Source organism: Sander vitreus, chromosome 16 (assembly GCF_031162955.1).
Source record: "Sander vitreus isolate 19-12246 chromosome 16, sanVit1, whole genome shotgun sequence".
Classification (NCBI taxonomy): domain Eukaryota; kingdom Metazoa; phylum Chordata; class Actinopteri; order Perciformes; family Percidae; genus Sander; species Sander vitreus.
The window spans coordinates 30,318,895-30,345,641 of NC_135870.1; the positions used below are offsets into that span (position 1 = coordinate 30,318,895).

Here is a 26,747-nt window from a genome sequence, read left to right on the forward strand (position 1 = left end):
CACTCTCTGGTAGTTTCCTGTAATCAGGATTACAGCAGAAACCCCTGGGGATGTCAGCAGCACATTTAGTGACCCAAGTCGAAAATGACTCGGATCTGCAAACAGGAAATCTGTCTGAACTCTCTACTCTGGTCATGTTCCTGTTGGGTTTTTTGGTTGGTGGTCCTGTCAAAAAATGAAATGGTAGTAGAGTGAAAAACTAATCAAATTGGTCATTATCTGTTTCCAGCAAAAGTAGAAAAAGCAGAAAATCCATCTTATGTTCTTCTTCACAAAGTAAATAAACGTCAGACTGACTGACTGACGTGATGTCATTCTTCTAAGAAAACTATCAGTTTTTAGAAATGTCATGATTTAATCAGCACCCATGTATCGGGAAAGAACTGAACTAGGTTCTGAGCTGGGACTAAAGCATATCGTCCCAGCTCTAAAAAAACACCATAATTCAATTTAAATCAGATGTCCCTACAGTCCTAAAAGTAAAGCATGCAAACACCTCGAACAAAAGACTGAAAAACAAAGAACAAAACTCCAGGTGTAAATCTCGGTGTGTATTTGTGGTAAAACAATCAGTGACATAGAACATCACAACCCTCATGTACAGTTGATGAGCCAATCGACTGCAAACATTAAAGGTCCAATGTGTAGGAATCTCTCCCATCTAGTGTTGAGATCATATATCACAATCAACTCTCTCATGCCACGCAGTTCAGAGTACGCATTACAGCTACGGTAGCCTTCACGCTTCAAGAAGCCGCTCTCTTGATCTTTTCAATCTCCTTTTTCTTGGCGAAGAAGAAGAAGACTCCTGTTCCTGAAATTTGGATTTTAAATACGTGTGGTCCTCCATGTTTCCTTCTTCAAACTTGCCGGGGGCCGGGAAGCTACGATACCAGTTAGCAGCGTTAGCAGCAGCTGTGAGTTCATCATGTGACAACGAAAACGTGAAAGATGGAGCAGTATGTCCTGTATGTCCCTTACCGGCTAACGTATTTCTAGATGGAGCATGAATATGGAGCGTCTGCCCCAGTTCATGCAAACGCAAATGTTACATTTCAAGCCAAAAGGAATACTTGGAATTGATGGTGGTGGTAAATATTCATGAAAAAGGACAAGTTTGTGAATGGGCAACACAGATTTAGATAATGAACAACTAAACACGTTACACACTGGACCTTTAAAACAACAAGCACGCGTCTCCTCTTTGGTCAGTGCATAGAAAGCAACAGGTAACTTGGTCTGTGGACATTCTCACTGCAGTTGGTTCGGTTCTTTATTAGCGACGGGGGGCATTATCGTTCACAGCAGGAAGTATGCTGCAGACAGTCCTGCTGAAGGCCCACTCTCACATTCATAACAATGTACAACATGTAGTGCACACAGTATGATTATGACACATGATAAAGGCTGGGTACCCAACTCAGTACTTTTTAGGTACTGACCGAATTGCCTCTAAAGTATTGAGTATTGAAAAATGCCTCCTCATTCAATACCTAATTTAAATACCTAAGGAGTAAATCTCATCAGTGTCAGTGAGCCAATCAGCACGCAGCATGCTTCTACCAAGATCTTATAATGTCTGTGATTGGCTGTCTAACGTTACATGTCAGGAAGAACTCTACATTACACAGAGACGCTCACGTAGTCGGAGCTGAGAAATAAATACAAAGATTTGTGCCGTAATGTGAAATGTTGTCATTTTATTTCTTTTTTATAAAATTGGTATGGCACAAAGTATAGTTTAGGACACGGTATCAAAGTCACGGTATTGGTATCGGTATGGAATATTTTAGAACGATACCCAGCCCTACACATGATGGATGAGAACAAAAGAGAGAGACAGAGAATTAAAAGAGACAAACAAAGGCCAGGCTGGCAGACAGAACGTGTAATTATCAGTAACAATAATGATGACACGTCGAGTCGGGAGTGTCCCCTCCCAGTGCTGTCCCGAGTGGACGGCTGCTAACGCCCCAGGGATGAGTGCTCCAGGTGGTCAGTCATTTGAGGGTGGCTGATGCTGCCTCCTGGATACAGGACACCGCCTTCTGGATGTCCTGGTCTGTCTGCTCGATGGTGACCACCACCCTGATACTGTGGACACACAGGCGGAGCGGTCACTCACTCACACACACACACACACACACACACACACACACACACACACACACACACAAGGCCGGCGGCATCGCTAACCTACGAGTTTCCCCCAGTGGATTCTATTTGATTTATAGTGTCATGTCCTTGCAGAAGTGATCTCAGGACACTTTACAGATAGAGTAGGGCTAATTGGGCTCTTCATTAATGCTCTGGGACTGGCCCCAACCTTGCCCTCGTCGAAAAAAAAAAAGACACTTGCCAGGCTAATCAACTTTTCTGGGGGAAACTCAATGATCGATCCACTGAAAATAGGACATTTCTGTAAACAATCTGTTATGTGTAACATTATTCCAGCATTTATCTTGTGGAAAAAACAGTAAATATAATAAAAAAAGAGGAATACATTCTTTTGAATATATATAGTCTTCCTCCTGCTCTGCATTAACGCACATCATTACGAAGCCTTGACAACAGCTGAATGAGCAAGGTCTTAGCGCTCATGTTTCCACTGACTATTTTACTGGAGAACGAGCACCATCTCTTCCCACACTTTCACATTCAAGGATTATTAGGAACACCTGTTAAATTTCCCGTTAATGCAATTATCTAATCAACCAATCACATGGCAGCTGCTTCAATGCATTTAGGGGGGTGGTCCTGGTCAGGACAATCTCCTGAACTCCAAACTGAATGTCAGAATGGGAAAGAAAGGTGATCTAAGCAACTTTGAGCGTGGCATGGTTGTTGGCGCCAAACGGCCTGGTCTGAGTATTTCACAATCTGCTCAGTTACTGGGATTTTAACGCACAACCATTTCTAGGGTTTACAAAAAAATGGAAAAACATCAAGTATGCTGCAGTCCTGGGGGGCGAAAATGCCTTGTTGATGCTAGAGGTCAGAGGAGAATGGGCCGATTGATTCCAGCTGATAGAAGATCAACTTTGACTCAAATAACCACTCGTTACAACCGAGGTGTGCAGCAAAGCATTTGTGAAGCCACAACACCAACAACCTTGAGGCCGATGGGCTACAGCAGCAGAAGACCCCACCGGGTACCACTCATCTCCACTAACAATAGGAACATGAGGCTACAATTTGCACCAGCTCACCAAAATTGGACAGTTGAAGACTGGAAAAATGTTGCCTGGTCTGATGAGTCTCGATTTCTGTTGAGACATTCAGATGGTAGAGTCAGAATTTGGTGTAAACAGAATGAGAACATGATCCGTCATGCCTCGTTACCACTGGGCAGGCTGGTGGTGGTGGTGTCATGGTGTAGAGGGTTTTCTTGGGCACTTTAGGCCCCTTAGTACCAATTGGGCATCGTTTAAAATGCCACAGCCTACCTGAGCACTGTTTCTGACCATGTCCATCCTTTTATGACCACCATGTATCCATCCTCTGATGGCTACTTCCAGCAGGACAATGCACCATGTCACAAAGCTTGAATCATTTCAAATTGGTTTCTTGAACATGACAATGACTTCACTGTACTAAAATGGCCCCCACAGTCACCAGATCTCCATCAACTGCAAGATGCTATCCTATCAATACCAACATTTCTAGAGAATGCTTCCAGCACCTTGTTGAATCAATGCCACATTAAGGCAGTTCTGAAGGCGAAAGGGGGTCAAAACGGTATTAGTATGGTGTTCCTAATAATCCTTTAGGTGAATATATACTCCTCTACTCTCTCTGCCCTCCATCTCCATAGTCCATTCTGGATGAATGCATTAGTTGTTTTGTCTCTAAAATGTCAGAAAATGGTGAAAAATGTGGATCAGTGTTCCCCAAAGCCCAAGATGACGTCCTCAAATGTCTTGTTTAGTCCACAACTCAAAGATCTTCAGTTTACTGTCCCAGAGGAGAGAAGAAACTACAACACATTCACATTTAACAAGCTGACTTCACACTAGCTTTATCATTAAAAAAATGATTCAGCCGATTATCTAAATAGTTGGAGATTAATTTAACAATTGACAACTAATCCATTAATCTATAATATTTGCAGCTCTGAGCAGATGTAAATATCGGTTGACTGAACAGACAGAATACTTGAAAACACATTTTCTATAAATAAATTACACACACACACACACACACACATATATACAAAACAGTTAGTTGCCTCCTCTTAAAGAATAAGTCTTGTGTTGTTCTCCATTTTTGTTATTGTGATGAAATCTGCTGCCATGTGTTAATCCATTAATACATTGTGACTGAGTGTCTGTGGCTCTCAGCTCCAAGCCCATTGGCTCCTACTGAAGAAAAACAGCTCACACATATGTGCTTTTATTTATTTAAAAAGATTTAAAAAAAAATAATAAATAAATAAAAAAAATAAAAAGGGTTCAGTGGTTTCCTCAAACAGCTGCTCACTCTAGTTTTTAACAAACGTTACTCAAACAGGAGTAAACACAACAGTGAGTTTGTTGGGGACTATTTTCAGTGGCGGATTAATCCACATTTGGTGTTCTAGTGAGTATTTGTGGCAGCAAGAAGGTGTGTGTGAGTTAGAATAAAGTACAGTGTGTGTGTGTGTGTGTGTGTGTGTGTGTGTGTGAGTCAGAATAAAGTACAGTGTGTGTAGACTGATGTCATGAAGTGGTGTATGTATGACACGCCAATTCGTATGTTATCAAGACGCATACTCGCCTTTTAGCTTTTTATCATCGCCGTTTGGCCTCCATTGACTTACATTACCTTGCGATTGCGTGTGAATTGATGCCGTAGGGAGTAGTATGAAAGGGCGAAAATCCACGTAGGGAGGTTGGTCGGGGTGGAGGATGGGTCAAACAACACGGGACTTTCACCCAGGAGACCGGAGACCAGGGATCGCGTCCCGCGTGTGGCGTTTCCTCGCTCTGTCGTTTGTGTAAAGCCAACCCCGTTCTTCTTTTCCCAAACTCAACCGCGTGTATATCTACGCTGTATCTACGCGGATAGCTCAAAATGCATACAGATAACACGCCACTTGGCTCAAGAAAGTCGGCGTGTATGTTTACACGAAGTCTTGATGTCATGTTGATGTGTGTGTGTGTGTGTGTGTGTGTGTGTGTGTGTCAGAATATAGTACAGTGTGTGTGTGTGTTGATGAAGTGTCTCTCATTAAGGACAACAATGAATCATTACTGGTCTCACCACTGTCGCACTAAATGCTTACTCTTGGGGGACTCACTGGAGTTGGAGTTGTCTCTGTAAATGATAGAGTGTGGTCTAGAACTACTCTATCTGTAAAGTGTCTCGAGATAACGGCTGTTATGATTTGAAACTATAAATAAAATTGAATTGAAACTGAATATATTAGCAGTGGTGGAAGAAGTATTCAGATCCTTTACTTGAAGTGTCTATATGTAACTTTCAGTCTGTGGTGATTCTGGCGTCCCCTTTGGACTAACGCGGTAGTGCCAAGCTAATACATTTAATTCAAGTATAAAATAAAACTGTTAAATAAAAAGAGCTTTTGGTTCAGAGTAGGAGTTTAGAGCATTGGTTCTTCTTCTGACTATGACAAGAGTGCCCAGACGTCAGTGGGAATACAACGCAGCGCCATCTATGGCGATGGCGAGCTAAACTCATTTCAGGACAATAGTATACACGCCATTACAAAACCAAAAAATAAAAATAAAATATGAATCGATTTTGAATCGGTAGAGCTTGAATCGCGAATGTGAATCCATTTTTTTTGCACACCCCTATGTATTACCCACTGTAGATTACTGAGTTAGTGTTACCGGGAGGTCATACAGTCAGACAGAAAATCATTCATTTACAATAAGAGAATACGTTACAGATGCATCCTTTCATTTCCAGTGTAGCATACGGTAACTTAGCCTCCTTCGGATGTCTGGTGAGATAAACCGGTACTAAGTTTACATTCCACCACTGCATATTAGACTGAAAGGAGATCACGTGGGTGTAATACAGGGGTGAAAGTGAGACTCAGCACAATTACATCCTGTTGCACTGCATCCAATGCACAGTAGAGCCTCTTACCTGGGGGAGGGGAGGAAACGCTCCTCTTTCTCCAGGTACCGAGCCAGGGTCAGAGCCACTCCCCTCTCCATACACTGATATGGAAGACATGGAAACCACTGTGAGCCGCTGAATAACAAACACTGAATCATATGTCAACCATTTGAATCACAGGGAAGTTCAGGGCAACCATTTGACACAGGGTTCAAAAATGATTAAGCAAATGTATATTTGGGAGCACGAAATAGTCGAGATTAAAAACTACACAACACGTGAATGGTTACGCTGCGGTAACATGAACGGCATAAACATGTGACAGAGCTGAACTTGGTATGAGGAGCCTCGACAAAATCAAGACTTTCAAATGTATATTGTCATGCTTAGGGCACAAAAATATTCCATACCAGTACCGATACCAACACCGGGACTATGATACCGGTTCCTAAATGATACTTTTTTTCCGATACCATCCATCCATCCATCTTCATCCGCTTATCCGGGGTCGGGTCGCGGGGGTAGCAGCTCTAGCAGGGGACCCCAAACTTCCCTTTCCCGGGCCACATTAACCAGCTCCGACTGGGGGATCCCGAGGCGTTCCCAGGCCAGGTTAGAGATATAATCCCTCCACCTAGTCCTGGGTCTCCCCCGAGGCCTCCTCCCAGCTTTTTTTCCGATACCAATTTTATAAAACGAAAATAAATGACATTACGGCTCAAATCTTTTTTTTTTTTAATATTTATCAGCTCCTACTACGTGAGCCGTCTCTGTGTAACAGAGTTCTTCCTGTGTGTCTCTACGACGTGTAACGTTAGACAGCCAATCACAGCCATCATTAGAGCTTGGTAGAAGCATGCTGCATGCTGATTGGCTCACTGACGCTGATGAGATTCCTTAGGTGTTAAAATGTTGATACTCAATACTAGAGGCAATTCGGTCGGTGCCTAAAAAGTATTGAATTGGGCACCCAGGGTACCCAGCCCTGGTCATGCTACATCTGGACTTTCTCATTATTAGAAACCTCTGTGTATGTCCATAATGAAATATCTTTAAATATCATGTGGTGTGGGACTGCGGTAAGACTTACATATTCTACAATGGTGCGGAGCAGCTGCGTGTCAGAGTCTCGGGAGCCAGAACTTCTCTCCAGCTGTAAGTGAAGCGCCGGGGCAAACTGCACTCCTACTAACTTCAGACCCGGAGTTCTGTCATACATCAGGGGGGAAAAAATCTAAATCACCAGAATCAGGATCAGAGGGTTTATTGCCACAATAAGTTACACTTATGTGGAATTAACCTTGGTGAATGGTGCATACATAAACAAACAAACATATTAAACATTAATATGAAATAAACAATAAATACAGAAACAAATACAGAGTTTCTGCAGGTTTCACTAAGTCAAATTTAAGACTTTTTAAGACCATTATGAATGAGATTTAAGACCTTTATCACAACATCAACTGAGCCCTAAATGCAGTTTTTTTTCAAGCCAAGTATTGTTAAACTTGCACTTCCCCAGAGCTGACGAATAAAAATCGGTTTTATGTCTGTGGTACAATCTGAGAGAGACTGGCACCAATCACATCAAAGCTGATCGGCTGCAATATAAGTTACATCTTGGTCTCATTTGTAGTCTCAGAACTGCTGCGTGATGAACTTCACAAAAGCCTGGCAGAACACGCTTATCACGGACGGCAGGTAGCGGATAGCAGCTAACAGCTAGCAGCTAACAAGCCAAGCTACCCACCGGCAGGATCAAGACAGGGTAGGTGAAAATGAATCACGAACCACAGTGATAAACACAGAAGCTCTCCAACATATTTTTATATTTAATCTTTATTTAAAATAGCCTACATGTGAACTTTGCAGACATAGTAGTTTACAATCTATCAATGGAAAAATGTTGTTTTTTTCGGCAAATATTTCAGTTACAAGCCGATTGAGCTAGCAAAGCTACCGCTAGCTGAAGTTAGCTGGCTGACTGAACAGAGACCAGACATCCTCTCGGTTGTTTTGTCATTATTTAGTTTGTGAGCAAATTGCCCCACAATATGAATACAGTTTGATTATATCTTTGATTTTGTTGGTAACCATTGTACGTATAATCCCAATATTACACGACGGGGTGTGCTTTTTGTTTTAAAGATTTTTTGGGGCTTTTATGGCCTTTATTTGACAGGATAGTTTGAAGACAGGTAAGAGGAGAGAGAGGGGGACGACGTGCAGATTCAAACCTACTGTTACGGTATTATTAGAGCAACACTGATGGGGTTGGTAAGTATTAGTGCTGGGACCATATGCTGTATTTCCAGATACATGGGTGCTGATTGGATTTGTTTTGTGATTTTCATTTATTGTGATTCTAGAAGTATTGGGATTTGATAGCGTTGAGTATCTGGATTTTCTTTTCCTTCTTTAACAAAAACAGAAGTTAAAACACTTATATTAAACAATATATCATGAGACATTTCTAAAAATCTGAAGACTGACATCACATGTCATTTATTTACGTTGTAAAGAAGAACATAAGATGGATTTTCTGCCTTCGGATATGATGTAGTCAGTCAGTCAGCGGAAATATTTAGGTGAATCATTCGTTAAAAAAATAAATAAGTAAAAAACATTGATTCTAGGGAAAAGAATTGATTTTAAAAATGGTCACCAAAAGAATTTTTCCCCCCCACCCATAGTAATTATTATTAAGCCACTGATATTGCTAAATTAAATCCCATCTGAATGATCCGATCCCAAGTGGACAGCCCTAGGTGTGTGTGTGTGTGTGTGTGTGTGTGTTTTCACCTGGCAGCAGAATGAGTCTCTAAACACTTCTGATCAGATCTCACTTCCCCGCTCTATATGCAAATAAACACGTACATCATTTGCATTTAGGCTGGTTGTGTGTGAGTTGTACTCATTGAGGTGAGTAAATGGGGTGGGGAATAGGGGGAGGGGGGTTGTGTCTATATGTGTTTTAATGTGTATTGACTGTCCTGCTATGAATGGTGTTGAGACGACGGACTTTAATGTGGCCCAGGACACGTTCCTGTTAGGGCTGAACGTAGTTGAATGTTTGGTGTAACATTTGATAGAACATTTCTTATTCCTCTTTTAATTATTAGATTTACTGTTTTTGTCATAAGATAAATGCTGGAATAATGTGAGATATCACAGATTGTTTAAAGAAATGACCTATTGTCAGTGAATCTTTTATTTAGTTTTTAATACTTTATTGAACGTAGAAGGGGAAATATGTAGCAACATAAAAATAAAAAAAATCCAATTGTAATCGCAATATTTGGCAGGAAAATCCCAATTAGATTTTTTTCCCCCAAATCGTTCAGCCCTAATTCCTGTTCTCACTGCTATAAGAATGTGGCCTACAGGGTGTGTCCCAGACCACCTCTGAATATGGTCTGAGGGATCGGATCTCAATGTGTTTTCACCTGTACTTAGAGCTGCAGAGCCGTTTGCTGCTGCTAAACTTGGACTACTGACTGAGGAGAAAGCCCCTTTTGGAACTAGAATCGTGTGTTCCCTTACAGGAGGTAGCTTCAATGTGAGGAAATAGTTTCACCAGCAACAGATCATATTAAATGTTTAGATACATTCAAACATACATAGAGGTCTTTAGTCAAGCCACAGTGACAGACTGTGAACTTACCCCTGTAACGCCGTGTAAACATGTTTGCACTTTTCCCTCAGGACCGTGAATATATCTGCGAAACAGATGAGGACAGATGGATGCGTGGGAAACGGCCTGAAAACAGAACTTATTCAAAAGATACGTCTAATCAGCGAGAATCAGAAATGGAAAGGCCTCTCTCAAAGAAAGCCACAGACTGAGCGTGTACCTGGATCCTCCTCCATGATGTTGAGGGCCTCGATGGCAGCAGCAGCCAGCATGGGAGGCAGCGAGGCAGAGAAGCAGTAGCCCTGGCCTGAAAGACGCTGCCAAACACAAGACACACTCAACTGACTTTGTTATTGACACACAGTTAATGTCTTTAGGGTTGGGATTTTGACACATCAACGGAAACCAAATATTCTTATTTTATATTTCAGTAAAAACCAATACCTACAAATGGAAAAGAAAATAGAAAAGAACACAGGGACAGTAAGGTCTGGACCAAGGCATCAACCTTGTTGTTTTGAAGACATTCCTGTGTAGCTCTGGCTTTACAAGCGGGGCTGTTGTCTCCTGGAAAACCTCATTAAATCTGTTTTTAGATACTTTTGAAAAGGCTTGAGACCACTCCCTCAGTAAGTCTTGTTTACTGTTGGACCACATTAAAAAGTAATAGAACAAAAATCTAGATGCCATCCAGGGAAAATATGAGGAACCAACAATTAGAGATGCAGAAAAACAGTCCATGCAGTATTTTAGAAAAGCAGCTATGGATCAAACCATGAGGGCGAGAGAGAGACCCAACATTAACATTGTTATACTTTGAAGACACAGCAACACGCCATCAGATACACCTGCAACAGTAAACTTTCTTACTTGTCAAACCCAGGTGGCATGGCTTACTCGCTCACTTTAATAAAAAGGAGCCATCACTAATGTTATTAGTTACACGGGTGCTCAGAATGGACTTTGTGGTGGTTCAGTGGAATGGACCATTTGAGGATAGAATCTCTCAGACTGTGTGTCAAAGCTTCACGTGGAGCAGTGATAGGGCTCCCCATGTGTCCCTGAGCCTGGACTACGGAGCAGGGTTGGGGTTAGCGAGGTAATTTCAGGGACAAGGCTTTCCGTCTTACGACGCGTGTTCACTTTTTACCGGGAATATCATAAATCACCCTGGTAACGTATGCTAAACAGCTCATCTGCTCAGGAGCAGGTTATGTTATGAAGCACTGCTTACTGACCAATCAATTCTCTTGAAAATGGCATAGATTGTGGTCGGAGGGACTGACTCATCTGTCGAGTCAGTACAGGCAGGTTTGTTTTGTCTTTCTTTCAGCATGCAACATCTTCATACACTATTTTCCTCCACTCAAACATCACTGATGTCATGGAGTGTTCACACCACCACCCTTTTGTGTGATCTTCCTTCTTTGTCTGAACCGTGAGCCAGTTCATGACTCAATATTTATTATGTCTGGTTTGTCCGTCTGTCTGTCTGTCTGTCAACAGGATTATAGAAAAACTACTGGCCCGATTTTCCTGAAACTTGGTGTAAGGGTGAAGGATAGCCCGAGGAAGAACCCATTACATTTTACAGCGGATCCGAATTATGGGGCGGATACATGAGTCATTTTTCACTTTCAATTACATTGCAAGATAGGGCATTTGTGCTGCATTCATGTGTCATGTCGGAAATGGGAAAAATTAGGTCTCGACTGGGAAAATACCCCCTGCATTAACGATGTGAGAGAGGGCATGACTTGTTGGGAGATTTGCGCTCTCCGGTTCCCTTTCAGTTCAACTCGTATCAATCAGATGGTGTTGTATTTACCTGGTGGTCGATGACAAAGGAGCGTCCGCAGCAGAAGCCTCCGATGGATGCCACGGCGTTCTCCATGTTGGCACTGATCAGGTCAATGTCGTCTACCTGCGTACAGCAGAAATGGTACCATGTTATTATTACACACATGAGACACAAATATGCCCAAAATGTCTTCAGATGTGGAATATCGATGAAGTGTACCAGGATCCCAGGGTCACTTCGTCATCTTTTTTGGTTTTTATTTAAACGTTTACTAAATGAAATCTATTATCTATAATCATCCATTCTTATAATACATTATTGGAAACAATGAATTTAACTTATTTCACATCAGCACACCAGAGAAATGGAGAGAAATAAAACATTTTAAAGACAATAACACTGGGATAAAATGGTTTTGTTTTATACAGATAGTGTTACACTTTTAACCCTCTGAGGTCTTAGGGCATTTTCACATTTCTTCTTAAATTCACGGTGCTTGAAATGAAATTTTGTAATATCGCTTTTTGAGCAGGAGTTTTGTCAAACATGGTTTGGACGCGCCAGTGTGTCTTTTGTCCTCAGAGGGTTATTCTGGTGCTAGCCTTTGACTCTGTCAATATTTAGTATTTCTGCATTTAAAGTTAAGCGTACTCACATTGACCCCGAAGTGTTCTGTGACTCCTCGGCCGTGTTCTCCCAACACACCAAAAGACATGCTCTCCTCCAGAAAGATCCGCACCTTGTACTTGTACTTGAGCTTCAGCTGTAAGGTTACAGCAACACAATGCATGGGCAACAGAGCAGAGGCATGCAGAAATATCATCATCATGCCACTTCAAATACATTTGCAAGTAATGCAGCAGCAGTTTAGCCAAGGACACTCTGGGATCTATAGTTCTAATGCTGTACAGCTTTAAGTAGGGATGCTTCTTATTGCGTTGTTTTTTTCTGATGGTTAGCCGACCGCCGTTAACTGAGCGTTGACCGTTAGCTGACAACGCGGGCTGCAAAATTCACTTTTTTGTCCACCAGCCAAATGGTTAGGGAATGTTCAAATCTTACCAGCCACTCAATAGATGACCATTGTTTTCTGGCTGGTGAGTGAAACAAAACTACCAGCCTTTAGACCTGTAACTAATATTACAAAATTGTCTTAATTTTTTAAAATAATCACAGTTTCTTTGTTTAACAGTAATGAATTGCTAACATGAGCTAAGGTCTTAAGGAGTATGACTGGTCATGTTGATTTTGTTATATAAGTGATTATTGGTCGGACTATACATTGTTATTATTATTATTATTATTATAACAATTGTTAGTTGTTGGCACTTGAGCCTATACATGTTCATAGCAACAAATATGACAAGAGGGGATATAGTTAGAAAACATGTTTTATGATAATAAAGGTGGTTTACTTCATAGGCTGTGTATTTGTGTTATTATATTATCTGGGTCACATGACAGTGATATAGAACCAAAATATGTATCCTGGGATTTATTCAAAATTTTAATTTGTTTAAAAAAGTAATAAATAAATAAATATTTGTAAATTTGACTGAAAAAGACGATTATATTGTTAATCGCAATTATTTCTGACACAATCAATTGTACAGCAACATTTAAAATTGTTCCAGCTCTACCAGCCTCTTGCATATTTTACCAGCATACGGTAACAGGTGGGTTAACTGTAATGCAGCCTTTAAAACTAGGAAAAAAGACAACTTGTGTCATATCACAAATTCTCAAATTTAAGACGATATCTAGACTCATATATCGATGGGGATATAATATCCATATATTGCCCAGCCCTACATTTACTACTACTACTATTACTAACAGAAGAGCTCTCAAAATGTCGTCGTATGTTACCATGTACAATGACAATCAAGGCTATCGTATGTACCAGTTCTGGGAGAGGACAGATGTCTGCAGTGTTGATGTACAGCCCCTCCACTACAATGAACTTCCGGGTCACTCGAGCTTTGCGAGGATTCTGCAGCAGAAATAAAGTGTGGGAGACTTGTGTAAGACATATGGCGTTCATTAAAGACGGAGTGAAAGCAGGATTATAAAAATACCATTTGCTACATTTGTAAGTCACATGATCACATTCGAAGGGGTCAGAAGCTCAGTCAGTAGGGAGTTGGGTTGGGTACCGCTGGTTCAAGTCCCCATATGGACCCAAGTATGGTGGTGGACTGGTAGCTGGAGAGGTGTCAGATCACCTCCTGGGCACTGCCAAGGTGCTCTTGAGCAAGGCACCGAACCCCAAACCTGTCCATTGACAGCTGCAGCTCCCTCACTCTGACAGCTCTCCATTAGTGCATGTAAGGGCGCTGACACACAGAGCCGATTATCGTCTGGCGAGGTCGGTGACTCGAGTCTGTTCGGTGTGTTCCGTGCCATCGTCCGTCCGAGGAGCCGTCGGCCTTCATTTTGGACGACCCAACATGCTCAGTCGGAGACAGGGCAGTCGGGACTCACCCAAAAATGGCGAGCGGATGAGCCTCTCAAAATCTGACGAAAATCTGCAACTGCACGGCCTATTTCTCTCTTAAAATGTTTTCAGAAACCCATTTCGGTGAACTATTTTAGTCCAATATGAGATCGTATTCTGAACAAGCCACCATGACAGTCTGGCTTTGAATTTCCGGAGAAAAAAGACCCACGTGACACGTTCGTCCTATCAGCTGCCGGTTTTCATTTTCTGAGAAACAATACAGAGAAGCGCCGCCCGCTGCTATGGAGACGTATTACGTTTCGCGCACGTGCAGAGCGTGCGCTTTTTGGACCTCGGGGACCCGACTGATCAGTCCGACTGGCTTTACTGCCGACGGTCGGCCGTCTGGTTGGTGTGTAAGCACCTTAAAGCTACTGAGTCTGTGTGTAATGTGTTTTCTAACAACAGAGTGACACAAGCATTGAAATTTCCCTTGCGGGATAAATAGTATAAATTATTATTTTGAATAACTCTGTCCTAACCTTGTGGTCCTCCAGCTCCTGCTCCTTGAGCAGCCTCTCCAGATCCTCCATGTCGTTGTGCTTGAAGTATTTGATGAAGCTGCGGGATGCCTGGAGACCCTTCTGGATGGAGAAGCAGGCGGCTTCGTCCCTGAACACACAACACAAAAGTGAAAGCACTCAACCGTGGCACACTAAACCCAACGGACCAACAACATATAAACACACGCAGGCTTGAGATGCTAGGTATGGTTTTCTGTGTGAACCTTCGGGGAACTAAGCCCGACAATAACTGTAGTTTTAAGTCTTTATTCACCACAACAATTACAGTGGAGCTCCCTCCAACAACGCAGTGACAAAACGTTTCAAAAGAAAAAGACTTGGGTATAGGGTGCTTTTTCAGTCTGATCACTGAATCCTGGCTTAATATTGCTCAGTACGTGTTAGCAGCAGGGCTGTAGTCAAGACCATTTTTGTTGAGTCCAAGACAAGTCCAAGACCAGGGGCCTGTTTCACAAAACCAAGATAAGGGATCAAGCCGGGATTTTCTCGTTGACCAGGCTAACAGCTAGCCTGCTCCCGACCAGGCTAACAGCCAGGATTATTTAATCCTGGAGCCTTTTCTGATCCCCCAGCAGTGGTTTGACCCTACTGTTATCAGCCTGCATTAAAATACAACAACAGGTGCATATTGCTGTTCATTTAAGAACTGTTATGATTTAAAGTTGTGACCATTATTTATTTTTTTATAATTATTCATGTGACAGTCATTGTTACGGTTATATTGCTGTATGAAGACTGCTGTTCATATTGTTGGTGAATATATTACGGCAGTTGTTGAGATAATTAGAAAAGGCTGATAACATTTCAAATGTGTTCTAAATGAAGTCTGTTACTAAGGGCGATACATATAATGCTGTACATTTCTATAGTTGACCAATGCACCTTGGATTATTTTAGTAGTATTATGTAATTTTATTTTTAATTCTTTAACAATAAGATCATGTTTGTTCCTCTTCCATGTGCATTGTATCTTAGCACACAATGTGTGTTGTCCAGTAAACTGGGACTATAATTTGGGAGGACTGTACAATTTTAAGAACATATCCTAATGGTACAATCCTCCGAAATTATAGTCTTAGTTCACTGAACCAATAACTATCTAGTGATGTAGGCTACTGTACATTAATGTTACAACAAGGAGAGGACACCTCAATGGTTTCTGACCTTATATTTTGTTGGGGGGGGGGATAACTGTCATGTTTACAGTGTGCATGGAATTTATCACTTAATTATCTTTATAGTTTCTAGATTTTAGAGTCCAATTCCGTCAGTGTCTTTATTTTCTATGTCCATATATACAAGGGAGCAAAGCATATAATATGTAGAGAAGGAAACTCAGCCTCTAAAAAAAAATTTAAAAAAACGCGGATAATAGCGGACAGACTGAATGATAGTCTAAAAATATACATTTATGAACTACTGCTCTTAACTGAAACCATTCAGTCACTTGTCATTTGCAAAAACCAACAGTTGTACACTTTGCATTAAAAGCAAGCAGTGGAAGTTATTATGACTTAGGACATCTATATTTTAGCCCATGAGAGAGAGGGAGGAACAGAGTGAAAGAGATATTCATACATCATATTCTAGCGTTGTAGAAAATTGATCTTCATGGTAAATTTCCTGAGGAACATTATCTTCTGCTTACTTTTAAGGCAAAGAGTACAACTGTTATTTTGTGCAAATGATTAGTATCCTAATCCTTGAATGGAATGATTATGATGGTTTCAATTCAGAGCAGTAGTCAGTTAATGTATATGTTTAGGCTGCTTACACATTCAGTCGGTGTACGATCGTCTTTTTTATAAATAATGTGTTTCACGTTATCATACTTCCATAAGAAGCTGCTGCTCACTGTATAAAGTATGAACAATGCGTATTCTCTGTTTTGGCATCAGTAAATCTGTGATCGACCTCGCGGTCTTTTGAGGAAAGACGTGGACGCTCATCTATCTGAATTACTTCAGCCTGACTCGACCTAGTCTCTCCTCCTCTGACTCCACCTAGTCTCTCCTCCTCAGCCTGACCTAGTCTCTCCTCCTCAGCCTGACTCGACCTAGTCTCTCCTCCTCTGACTCCACCTAGTCTCTCCTCCTCAGCCTGACTCCACCTAGTCTCTCCTCCTCAGCCTGACTCGACCTAGTCTCTCCTCCTCAGCCTGACCTAGTCTCTCCTCCTCAGCCTGACTCGACCTAGTCTCTCCTCCTCAGCCTGACCTAGTCTCTCCTCCTCAGCCTGACCTAGTCTCTCCTCCTCTGACTCGACCTAGTCTCTCCTCCTCAGCCTGACTCCACCTAGTCTCTCCTCCTCAGCCTGACCTAGTCTCTCCTCCTCAGCCTGACTCGACCTAGTCTCTCCTCCTCAGCCTGACCTAGTCTCTCCTCCTCAGTCTGAGTCCACCTAGTCTCTCCTCCTCAGCCTGACCTAGTCTCTCCTCCTCAGCCTGACCTAGTCTCTCCTCCTCAGCCTGGCTCACCTAGTCTCTCCTCCTCAGCCTGACTCCACCTAGTCTCTCCTCCTCAGCCTGACCTAGTCTCTCCTCCTCAGCCTGACCTAGTCTCTCCTCCTCAGTCTGACTCCACCTAGTCTCTCCTCCTCAGCCTGACCTAGTCTCTCCTCCTCAGTCTGACTCCACCTAGTCTCTCCTCCTCAGTCTGACTCCACCTAGTCTCTCCTCCTCAGCCTGACCTAGTCTCTCCTCCTCAGCCTGACCTAGTCTCTCCTCCTCAGCCTGACTCGACCTAGTCTCTCCTCCTCAGCCTGACCTAGTCTCTCCTCCTCAGTCTGACCTAGTCTCTCCTCCTCAGCCTGACCTAGTCTCTCCTCCTCAGCCTCTCCTCCTCAGCCTGACCTAGTCTCTCCTCCTCAGCCTGACCTAGTCTCTCCTCCTCAGCCTGACCTAGTCTCTCCTCCTCAGCCTGACTCCACCTAGTCTCTCCTCCTGAGCCTGACCTAGTCTTTCCTCCTCAGCCTGACTCCACCTAGTCTCTCCTCCTCAGCTTGACTCCACCCAGTCTCTCCTCCTCAGCCTGACCTAGTCTCTCCTCCTCAGCCTGACTCCACCTAGTCTTTCCTCCTCAGCCTGACTCCACCTAGTCTCTCATCCTCAGCCTGACTCGACCTAGTCTCTCCTCCTCAGCCTGACTCGACCTAGTCTCTCCTCCTCAGCCTGACCTAGTCTCTCCTCCTCAGCCTGACTCGACCTAGTCTCTCCTCCTCAGTCTGACTCGACCTAGTCTCTCCTCCTCAGCCTGACCTAGTCTCTCCTCCTCAGCCTGACCTAGTCTCTCCTCCTCAGCCTGACCTAGTCTCTCCTCCTCAGCCTGACTCGACCTAGTCTCTCCTCCTCAGCCTGACCTAGTCTCTCCTCCTCAGCCTGACCTAGTCTCTCCTCCTCAGCCTGACCTAGTCTCTCCTCCTCAGCCTGGCTCCACCTAGTCTCTCCTCCTCAGCCTGACTCCACCTAGTCTCTCCTCCTCAGCCTGACTCCACCTAGTCTCTCCTCCTCAGCCTGACCTAGTCTCTCCTCCTCAGCCTGACTCCACCTAGTCTCTCCTCCTCAGCCTGACCTAGTCTCTCCTCCTCAGTCTGACTCCACCTAGTCTCTCCTCCTCAGCCTGACCTAGTCTCTCCTCCTCAGCCTGACTCCACCTAGTCTCTCCTCCTCAGTCTGACTCGACCTAGTCTCTCCTCCTCAGCCTGACCTAGTCTCTCCTCCTCAGCCTGACCTAGTCTCTCCTCCTCAGCCTGACTCCACCTAGTCTCTCCTCCTCAGCCTGACTCCACCTAGTCTCTCCTCTTCAGCCTGACTCAAACTAGTCTCTCCTCCTCAGCCTGACTCCACCTAGTCTCTCTTCTTCAGCCTGGCTCGACCTGGAGGGGTTGTCTCGGTTGACACGCCTCTTCAACATTGCGTGGAAGTCTGGGACGGTGCCTAAGGAGTGGCAGACCGGGGTGGTGGTTCCCCTTTTTAAAAAGGGGGACCAGAGGGTGTGTGCCAATTACAGGGGTATCACACTTCTCAGCCTCCCCGGTAAAGTCTACTCCAAGGTGCTGGAAAGGAGGGTTCGGTCGATAGTCGAATCTCAGGTTGAAGAGGAACAATGCGGATTCCGTCCTGGTCGTGGAACAACGGACCAGATCTTTACTCTCGCAAGGATCCTGGAGGGAGCCTGGGAGTATGCCCAACCAGTCTACATGTGTTTTGTGGATCTGGAGAAGGCGTATGACCGGGTGCCCCGGGAGATACTGTGGGAGGTGCTGCGGGAGTACGGGGTGAGGGGGTCCCTTCTCAGGGCCATCCAATCTCTGTACGACCAAAGCGAGAGCTGTGTCCGGGTTCTCGGCAGTAAGTCGGACTCGTTTCAGGTGAGAGTTGGCCTCCGCCAGGGCTGCGCTTTGTCACCAATCCTGTTTGTAGTATTTATGGACAGGATATCGAGGCGTAGTCGGGGTGGAGAGGGGTTGCAGTTCGGTGGGCTGGGGATCTCATCGCTGCTTTTTGCAGATGATGTGGTCCTGATGGCATCATCGGCCTGTGACCTTCAGCACTCACTGGATCGGTTCGCAGCCGAGTGTGAAGCGGCTGGGATGAGGATCAGCACCTCTAAATCGGAGGCCATGGTTCTCAGCAGGAAACCGATGGAGTGCCTTCTCCAGGTAGGGAATGAGTCCTTACCCCAAGTGAAGGAGTTCAAGTACCTTGGGGTCTTGTTCGCGAGTGAGGGGACAATGGAGCGGGAGATTGGTCGGAGAATCGGCACAGCAGGTGCGGTATTACATTCAATTTATCGCACCGTTGTGACGAAAAGAGAGCTGAGCCAGAAGGCAAAGCTCTCAATCTACCGGTCAGTTTTTGTTCCTACCCTCACCTATGGTCATGAAGGCTGGGTCATGACCGAAAGAACAAGATCCAGGGTACAAGCGGCCAAAATGGGTTTCCTCAGGAGGGTAGCTGGCGTCTCCCTTAGAGATAGGGTGAGAAGCTCAGTTATCCGTGAGGAGCTCGGAGTAGAGCCGCTGCTCCTTTGCGTCGAAAGGAGCCAGTTGAGGTGGTTCGGGCATCTGGTAAGGATGCCCCCTGAGCTGCTACCCCCGCGACCCGACCCCGGATAAGCGGATGAAGATGGATGGATGGATGGAAAAAGTAACAACACTGTAGGATAAATTAGGCCATATTATTTACTTTAAATAGAGCAATTTAACTTGGAACACCGACGGAAAATGTAACAAATAACAAGCAACACAGGTGTCTCTAAAAAACTGATATGTTCCCATTCTTGAACTTATCACTTGTCCTGAAGAATCAGAGTACAAAGAACTCTCTGACGTTGTGTCTGTGGCCAAAATCAAACTGACTGATGTCTGATGATTGAGGTCAATAACGCAGCCAGGCGTATCCCAGGCAACGCCCGTTCTAGATGGATTTTAAATTAAACTAATATTTTATCAATGGGTTTGTTTTGAAGGAGAAAGTTACTTTAGAACAAAAGCATATAGTGCTGGACTCGGTCGAGACCAAGAGAATATTTGGCCAGTCCAACGGCTGAGTCCGAGACAAGTCTAGTCCAGATACCAACGGGTCCAAGACGAGTCAGACACAATAGAACAACGTCTTGAGTCCAGACTCGAGTTCTACCTAGCCCTGGTTAGAAGAGACATTACATACACAAAGATGATGTCACCCCTCTTGGAGTAGGCAGGGATTGCACTGGCGATGGTTGCAAAGCCGTAGGAATAGATGATGGCCTCTTCTGTCTTCATGAAGTTGGCCAGACGACTCTCCAGCTCCAGGTGAACATCTGGGGGGAGACGCTAAGAAGTTAGACCAGAGTTTACAGCTGGAACAATTCAAAATTAATTATCTCAGAAATAATTAGGATTTAACAATATAATTTAAACTCATTAATATACAAATACACATTTTTTAAACAAATTAAACATTTGAATGAATCCCAGGATACATCTTTTGGTTAGAAATAAAACAAATACACAGCCTATGAAGTAAACCACGCCTCTTTATTATCATAAAACATGTTTTCTAACTGTCCCCCCCTTGTCATATATGTTTCTATGAACGTGTATAGGCTCAAGTGCCAACAACTAACAATTGTTATAATAATAAAAATATATTATATAATTACAATTTTTCATATCTAAACAAAATCAACGATTACCAGTCATACGCCTTAAGACCTTATCTCATGTTAGCAATATTGGGGTTAAACAAAACTGACTTCATTCCCCCCTGCTCTGGTGTTTCCCCCCTCTCATTCCCCCTGCTCTGGTGTTCCCCCCTCTCATCCCCCCTGCTCTGTTGTTCCCCCCTCTCATTCCCCCTGCTCTGGTGTTTCCCCCCTCTCATTCCCCCTGCTCTGGTGTTTCCCCCCTCTCATTCCCCCTGCTCTGGTGTTTCCCCCTCTCATTCCCCCTGCTCTGGCGTTCCCCCCTCTCATCCCCCCTGCTCTGTTGTTTCCCCCTCTCATTCCCCCTGCTCTGGCGTTTCCCCCCTCTCATTCCCCCCTGCTCTGGTGTTTCCCCCTCTCATTCCCCCTGCTCTGGTGTTCCCCCCTCTCATTCCCCCTGCTCTGGTGTTTCTGAGCCCCTAAAGCGGAGACATTAGGAAACACTTCTGACCCGTTTTGGTTCTGAATCTGCGGAGGTTGTGTTTCAAACGGAGACCTTTGGCAACACCGACACTGACGCCAACGTTTCTCCTCCTGATTGGGTCTTATCGGTCACGACGTCTCCTTCTCTGAGACTAAAGCTACTAACATTACCATGGCAACTACCAGCAGTGGGCGGAGTCTCCACGCTGCCTCCTGTTTATGCCCAGTATACCAGAATGATGATGAGATATGAGGTTTGGGCGTGTTAGTTTTAACACAGATTAGTTCTTCTACTGGAGATAAAAATAATTGGTACACGGAGATCCAAAACATAGCAATGTAAATGTAGCCTGAAAATAGCTTTTCACTCACCAAAGGTTCCATAGAAGCCCCTTGGACCACATGTGCCCACTCCATATTTCTTCAGCGATGCCAAAGCTTTTTGCTGTAATGACGAGAAGAAAATGATTTATTCAGAGTTCCAATCGCACACTGACAGCATGTCGAAAGGAAGGAAACATGTAAAACAGTACAACTACAGGTAGTGACGGCTTCGAGAATAAACACTGACCTTAACCCGCTCGTTGTCGAGGAGGCCCAGGAAGTTAAATGATGCAAAGTTAATGCACTCTTTCCCATTGATTATGATGTTGTGGCTGGGAGGTCTGTAATGGAAAACAGTGTGTTTTAATGCTTATCTTACTGTAACGTTCAGAGCACAAAACAGCATCTAGTGACTGTATAAAACGTCACATGGATTGTTGTGAATTGGCTACACATGCAGGGACTTTGGTACGGTTGATGTTGGAAAGAAAAGAAAGAAAGTGGCAAACAGACACCGAGCGTGACTGAAAGTATCGGAGTATTTGGTTCATTTGGCCCGATGAGAACTGAAACATTTAATGGAAGAAGTATTCAGATCCTTTACTTATTTAAAAGTACTAATACCACAGTGTAAAAATACCACAAGTAAAAGTCCTGCATTAAAAATGTTACTTAAGTCAGGAAAATGTAGTTAAAAGTATTAAAAGTAAAGAACTCTCCTCCCATTGTAGAAAGAGTAAAGGATCCAACCAGTTGTGTGTTTAATGGTCTGATCATCTCAGCTGGACTTGTAGGCCGTTATATTATGTATGTTATATATATATATATATATATATATATTTTATGTATTTTATAAACTACATGTGTTTTGTATGCAGGAATCTTAATGTGTAAAGTAACTAGTAACTGAAGCTGTAACAGATGAATGTAGTAAGTAGTAGTTTTATTGAGTAAAAAGTCCAATATTTCTCTCTGAAATGTAGCGGAGTAGAAGTAGAAAGTGGCATGAAAAGAAAAGACTCAAGTAAAGTACAAGTACCTCAAGTACAGCACTGGAGTACTAGCTCATGTTAGCAATTTCGGTTAAACAAAGAAACCGCGATTATTTAAAAAAAAAAGACAATTAGAAAATAGTTATGTAATAACAGTAACGGGCCTAGCCACCAGGAGAAGATCTTGTTAGTAATGTGTTTGTGGGTGGGTGTCTGAGTGTTTTACCCTGTGACAACATCATAACTGAGGGAGGGATGGTCTTTGGATACGGGAGGAACGAGAGGCTCCGGCTGCCACTCCTCAATCAGGTCCTCCTTTTCCTGGAACAGGGAGCCATGGGACAGACATGAACACAAACACACACACGAACACACACACGAACACACACGAACACACACGAACACACACGAACACACACGAACACACACGAACACACACGAACACACACGAACACACTCAGCTCAGCTCAGCTTACCTTCTCTGTGAGTCTGTAGGTCTCATGAAGCTTGTAGGTCTTGGAGAACAGAAGTCTGATGATCCACAGGATGAGGATGCCCTCCAGGATCAGGTGATAGGCAGGAGCCTGAGGGAGACAGGGACACCAGGATCATTTGGGTGTCAGACTTAGGCCTGGGCCGGTGAGAGATTCTGATCAGCAAAAATATGACGGCTTCACTGTATTGCAATTACAGCTTTAAAATGTATTATTTTGGGCACCTGGGTAGACACCTGGTAGAGCGCACGCCCATATAGAGGCTCAGTCCTCGCCGCAGCCTTTGCTGCATGTCATTCCCCCTCTCTCTCCCCCTTCAAGTCTAAGCTGTCCTGTCAATAATAAGGGCCTGAAAATGCCCAAAAATAATCTTTAAAAAAATAAAATAAAATGTATTATTTTGAAATGTGTATCAAAAAATGTCATCCAATACCCAATTTCAATACCTAAGTAAAGAGTAAATCTCATCAGCGTCAGTGAGCCAATCAGCATGCAGCATGCTTCTACCAAGATCTAATAATGTCTGTGATTGGCTGTCTAACGTTACACGTCGTAGAGACACGCAGGAAGAACTCTACGTTACACAGAGACGGCTCACGTACACTGTTAGAAAAGTCCGTAGAAATACGGGCCAATATCCTGTTATGAAGGAATTTTCTGTAATGAATTTTCACAGGTGTTATTCCATATTTAAATTTTTTGGATTAACAGAAATATCTGTAAACTCAAAAGGAAAAAGGTACTGGGAATAGTTGAGCTTTTGTACAAAAAGGCACTCAAAACTCTAGATAAAAAACCTTTTTCTTATCATCATTGCAAGATCTTAGAAAAATTTATAATATAATAATTTTTTTTAACTTTTCCTCAATGTGCTTAATTTAGAAAAGTACTACATGGCTTGGCGCCACCACCACTGCAAGAGTTTATTAAATACAGACAGACTCGGATCACCAGAGCTGTTGTAAACAGGGACTGTGAGGTTCCTTTTAGAAAAACCTCTTCCAGCCATAATGCATCTATTAAAGGTAGGTCATTATGGAACATAGTACTACTTTGGCTCCTCTACAGCTCTGTGTCTGTCCCTCTGCTTCAGATTCACTCACCACTGAGTCTGACTTCATGTCCCCCCCCCCCCACAACACTATGTGACTCTCTGGGTATTATGTTCAAAGTTTCTAATTCATTAAATAATTGCTTAAAGCATTTAAACAAAGTCTTGTGTTGGAGTTTGTAACATTCCAAAATCTTAATTCTTCTCTATAAATGCATATCTGTTCCAAATATCAGTTATCGGTTTGCCTAAACTAATAATACTAATAATAATCGACCTTGAAAAACCAGTATCGGTCAATCCCTAGTTTCAAGTGGAACACGACTAAAACCAACCGTCTTTCTTTCTTCGCATTCTCCTCTCCCACAATGCATTAGATGAGGCTCATCTGGGAGCAGTAAGAGAATTTGATTCTGATGACACACCCAGTGAACAACAACAATGCATAGTCCATTCACTTTCACAGTAATTCCTTCAGTAATATTGACCAGCCTTTACACAATAACGCCCATACAGAATGTGGACATATTGCTCATCTTTTACTGTGAATCTATAATGTCATACAACTTGTCTTCTATAATGTGGTGTCTGATACATTCCACCTGATCTGGTTCCTGAAGTTTGTTGTTAATCATTTGACTCAATTTGGTAGTTTTCTAATATTTCTTAACGTGGGATAGTAAACGCTTGACTCCGTCTTGGTAAATGGCTGTAAGACTGAGAGAGAGCACCGAGTCATCCCCGACAGTCTAATGTTGTTGTATTTTATGAATATAGTAGAATGTTGTCACTAAACCAAACTCTGTACAATACATAACTCACACACTGCTTAAATATTGAATGATATTATGGCTTATAGGCTAAATGAAGGTCAGGTGACATGATAGCTCAAATGCTGTAAAGTTATGGTCTAAGCTAGAAAAGTGTTACTATACAACAGGACATTGTCTAACTGCACAGACACAAAACATCCTTAAATGTATTTCTGTACAATAACAAAAATACATATAGAACTTTACTATTTATCTTGGCTTCAACCTTATAACTCGGACAACCAGTGTCATGTATATGCTCTACTTTCGTGGCTAGCTAGCTCCAGACGAAGCTTAGAATCTTCCATGCATCTTCTGACTGGTCGGGTTCCGGCCACGGCCCCGCCTTCCCCGAGCCACGGACACTTCCTGACTGGGAAGTTTTCAATAACCAGCCTCTCGGACTAGAGTAAAAACATCACCGAGTAGCTGACCATACGACACATCTACGTGTAAACGCCACGTTGTACCCGACAGAGCTGTAGAGAGGAGAAACTTACCTCATAAAACGCTTGCACCATTTCCACCAACACCCACTGCTGCCCGGACGCCATGTTTATCTTCCTTCTATAACGTCATCAGTGATGCTGCGTTTAAGTTCCACAAGAAAAATTGTAGAAAATTGTAGACCGTCCGTCCATAAAATACAATCCAACACAATACATCATCAGCCACGAACATTACCTTCCTGATTGCACTGTTTGAAACTTGCAATAAAAACTAAATACTAATAGTAAATACAAATATGACTTTAAAGTCAAAGCGAGGAGGAAGAGTATGGATGATCTAGTCAATTTGGCAAATTATAATACAACCCAATCAAATTATATTTAAGTGTGCATTAAAACAAAATATTTCCAAATAGATGCAAATATAACCAATGGCTATGTCGATTTTAATTATAAATCATAAATAACTACACAAAACAACTAATAGCTAAAAAATATATTTTTAAAAGAAAAATCAATTTTCACTTTAAGATAAGATTTTTCTTAACTTGCATTGATTGGGTTCCCATTTATTTTTAATTAGCCAGTCTCCTGTTGTTTTCACCTGTTCAACATGGCACATGGTTGCCTTGTTATGGCAAAACTTGCCAGCGGTGAATGGCTTGCGCTTGCGTCCTCCTCGCTGCTCTTGAGCAAAGATGTGTCCCAGTGGAGCAGTTTCCAGGTGGGAGTGTGAAGCTGTTGCTGAAAAAAAAGCATTCATACTCAGAAAGTCCACGTTAAGCAAAAAGTCCTTCTGACTGACTGAACAGCTGGAGTACAATTGTTTCTGTGTGCAGGAAATCAAAGACAATATTGTGTGTTGTGTAACCCTCCCAATGTTGAACCCAAAGTTACGCCCTTTAAAATGCTGAGCTCCCAAGTTCCTCCAACTCCAATAAACCCACCAAGTCACAAAAAGGTTTTTAAAATGCCTTCCCTATTTGGATTCAGTTCTCTATTGTAATTATGCTTTCTGCTAATTTTATATTCCATTCTTGTAGTAAATATGATAACATTTATGTTGGCCTAAAAGTCTAAAAATACTAGAATACACATAACATACTCACCATACATATGTTTTAAATTGTATAGAAAGTAAACAAAGCACAGGAAAATAGGGACAAATATGAAAATATTGTCTGTGCATTGCTCGTTCATATAGGTGCTTACTGAGTATCTTGAAGCTTCTTTCACTGCACTAGCTATCTCTCTGAAGCAGATTAATCTAACAACATATGTAACACCAAAAATGAAAACAAAGGCCCTTTATGAAAGCACTGAGCAAATATGTCTTTATACATTTATTATAAATAACCAGCTGTTACTATAGCAGTTGTTATTGCTAGCAGTATTTAAAGCCATTATGCTTGGGTAACAAAACCATTAACTCTCGACAGAATCTATGCAGACGATCCTTCACAGAAGTGTGTTACATTCACCGAAG

The 26,747-nt window shown here is 42.8% G+C and overlaps 1 protein-coding gene across 5 annotated transcripts; it reads right to left on the reverse strand.

Moving 5' to 3' along the window:
* Positions 1-530: 530 nt before the first annotated feature.
* Positions 531-25,399, reverse strand: sptlc1 (serine palmitoyltransferase, long chain base subunit 1). Of its 5 annotated transcripts, none has more exons than XM_078272028.1 (15): positions 25,313-25,399; positions 22,932-23,039; positions 22,682-22,776; positions 21,711-21,804; positions 21,512-21,584; positions 20,200-20,332; positions 14,490-14,619; positions 13,411-13,500; positions 12,163-12,270; positions 11,535-11,630; positions 9,927-10,023; positions 9,737-9,791; positions 7,160-7,277; positions 6,097-6,170; positions 531-2,094 (listed from the first exon to the last, which is right to left on the reverse strand). In XM_078272028.1, exons 1-15 carry the CDS (start codon positions 25,364-25,366, stop codon positions 2,001-2,003), a joined length of 1,419 nt encoding a protein of 472 aa, XP_078128154.1. In that variant the 5' UTR covers positions 25,367-25,399; the 3' UTR covers positions 531-2,000. The 5 variants fall into 5 exon arrangements, with proteins under 5 accessions (XP_078128154.1, XP_078128156.1, XP_078128157.1 ...); XM_078272029.1 differs by lacking the exon at positions 531-2,094 and adding an exon at positions 5,351-5,947; XM_078272030.1 differs by lacking the exon at positions 6,097-6,170.
* Between the last annotated feature and the right edge of the window lie 1,348 nt (positions 25,400-26,747).

Excerpts from the sequence above, each read along its gene's own strand:
- sptlc1 (XM_078272028.1), bottom strand. The coding sequence starts at position 25,366 with ATGGCGTCCGGGCAGCAGTGGGTGTTGGTGGAAATGGTGCAAGCGTTT. Across the intron at positions 23,040-25,312 it reads TGGTGCAAGCGTTTTATGAG|GCTCCTGCCTATCACCTGAT; the intron begins GTAAGTTTCTCC and ends TGTCTCCCTCAG. Across the intron at positions 21,585-21,710 it reads TCGACAACGAGCGGGTTAAG|CAAAAAGCTTTGGCATCGCT; the intron begins GTCAGTGTTTAT and ends TCGTCATTACAG.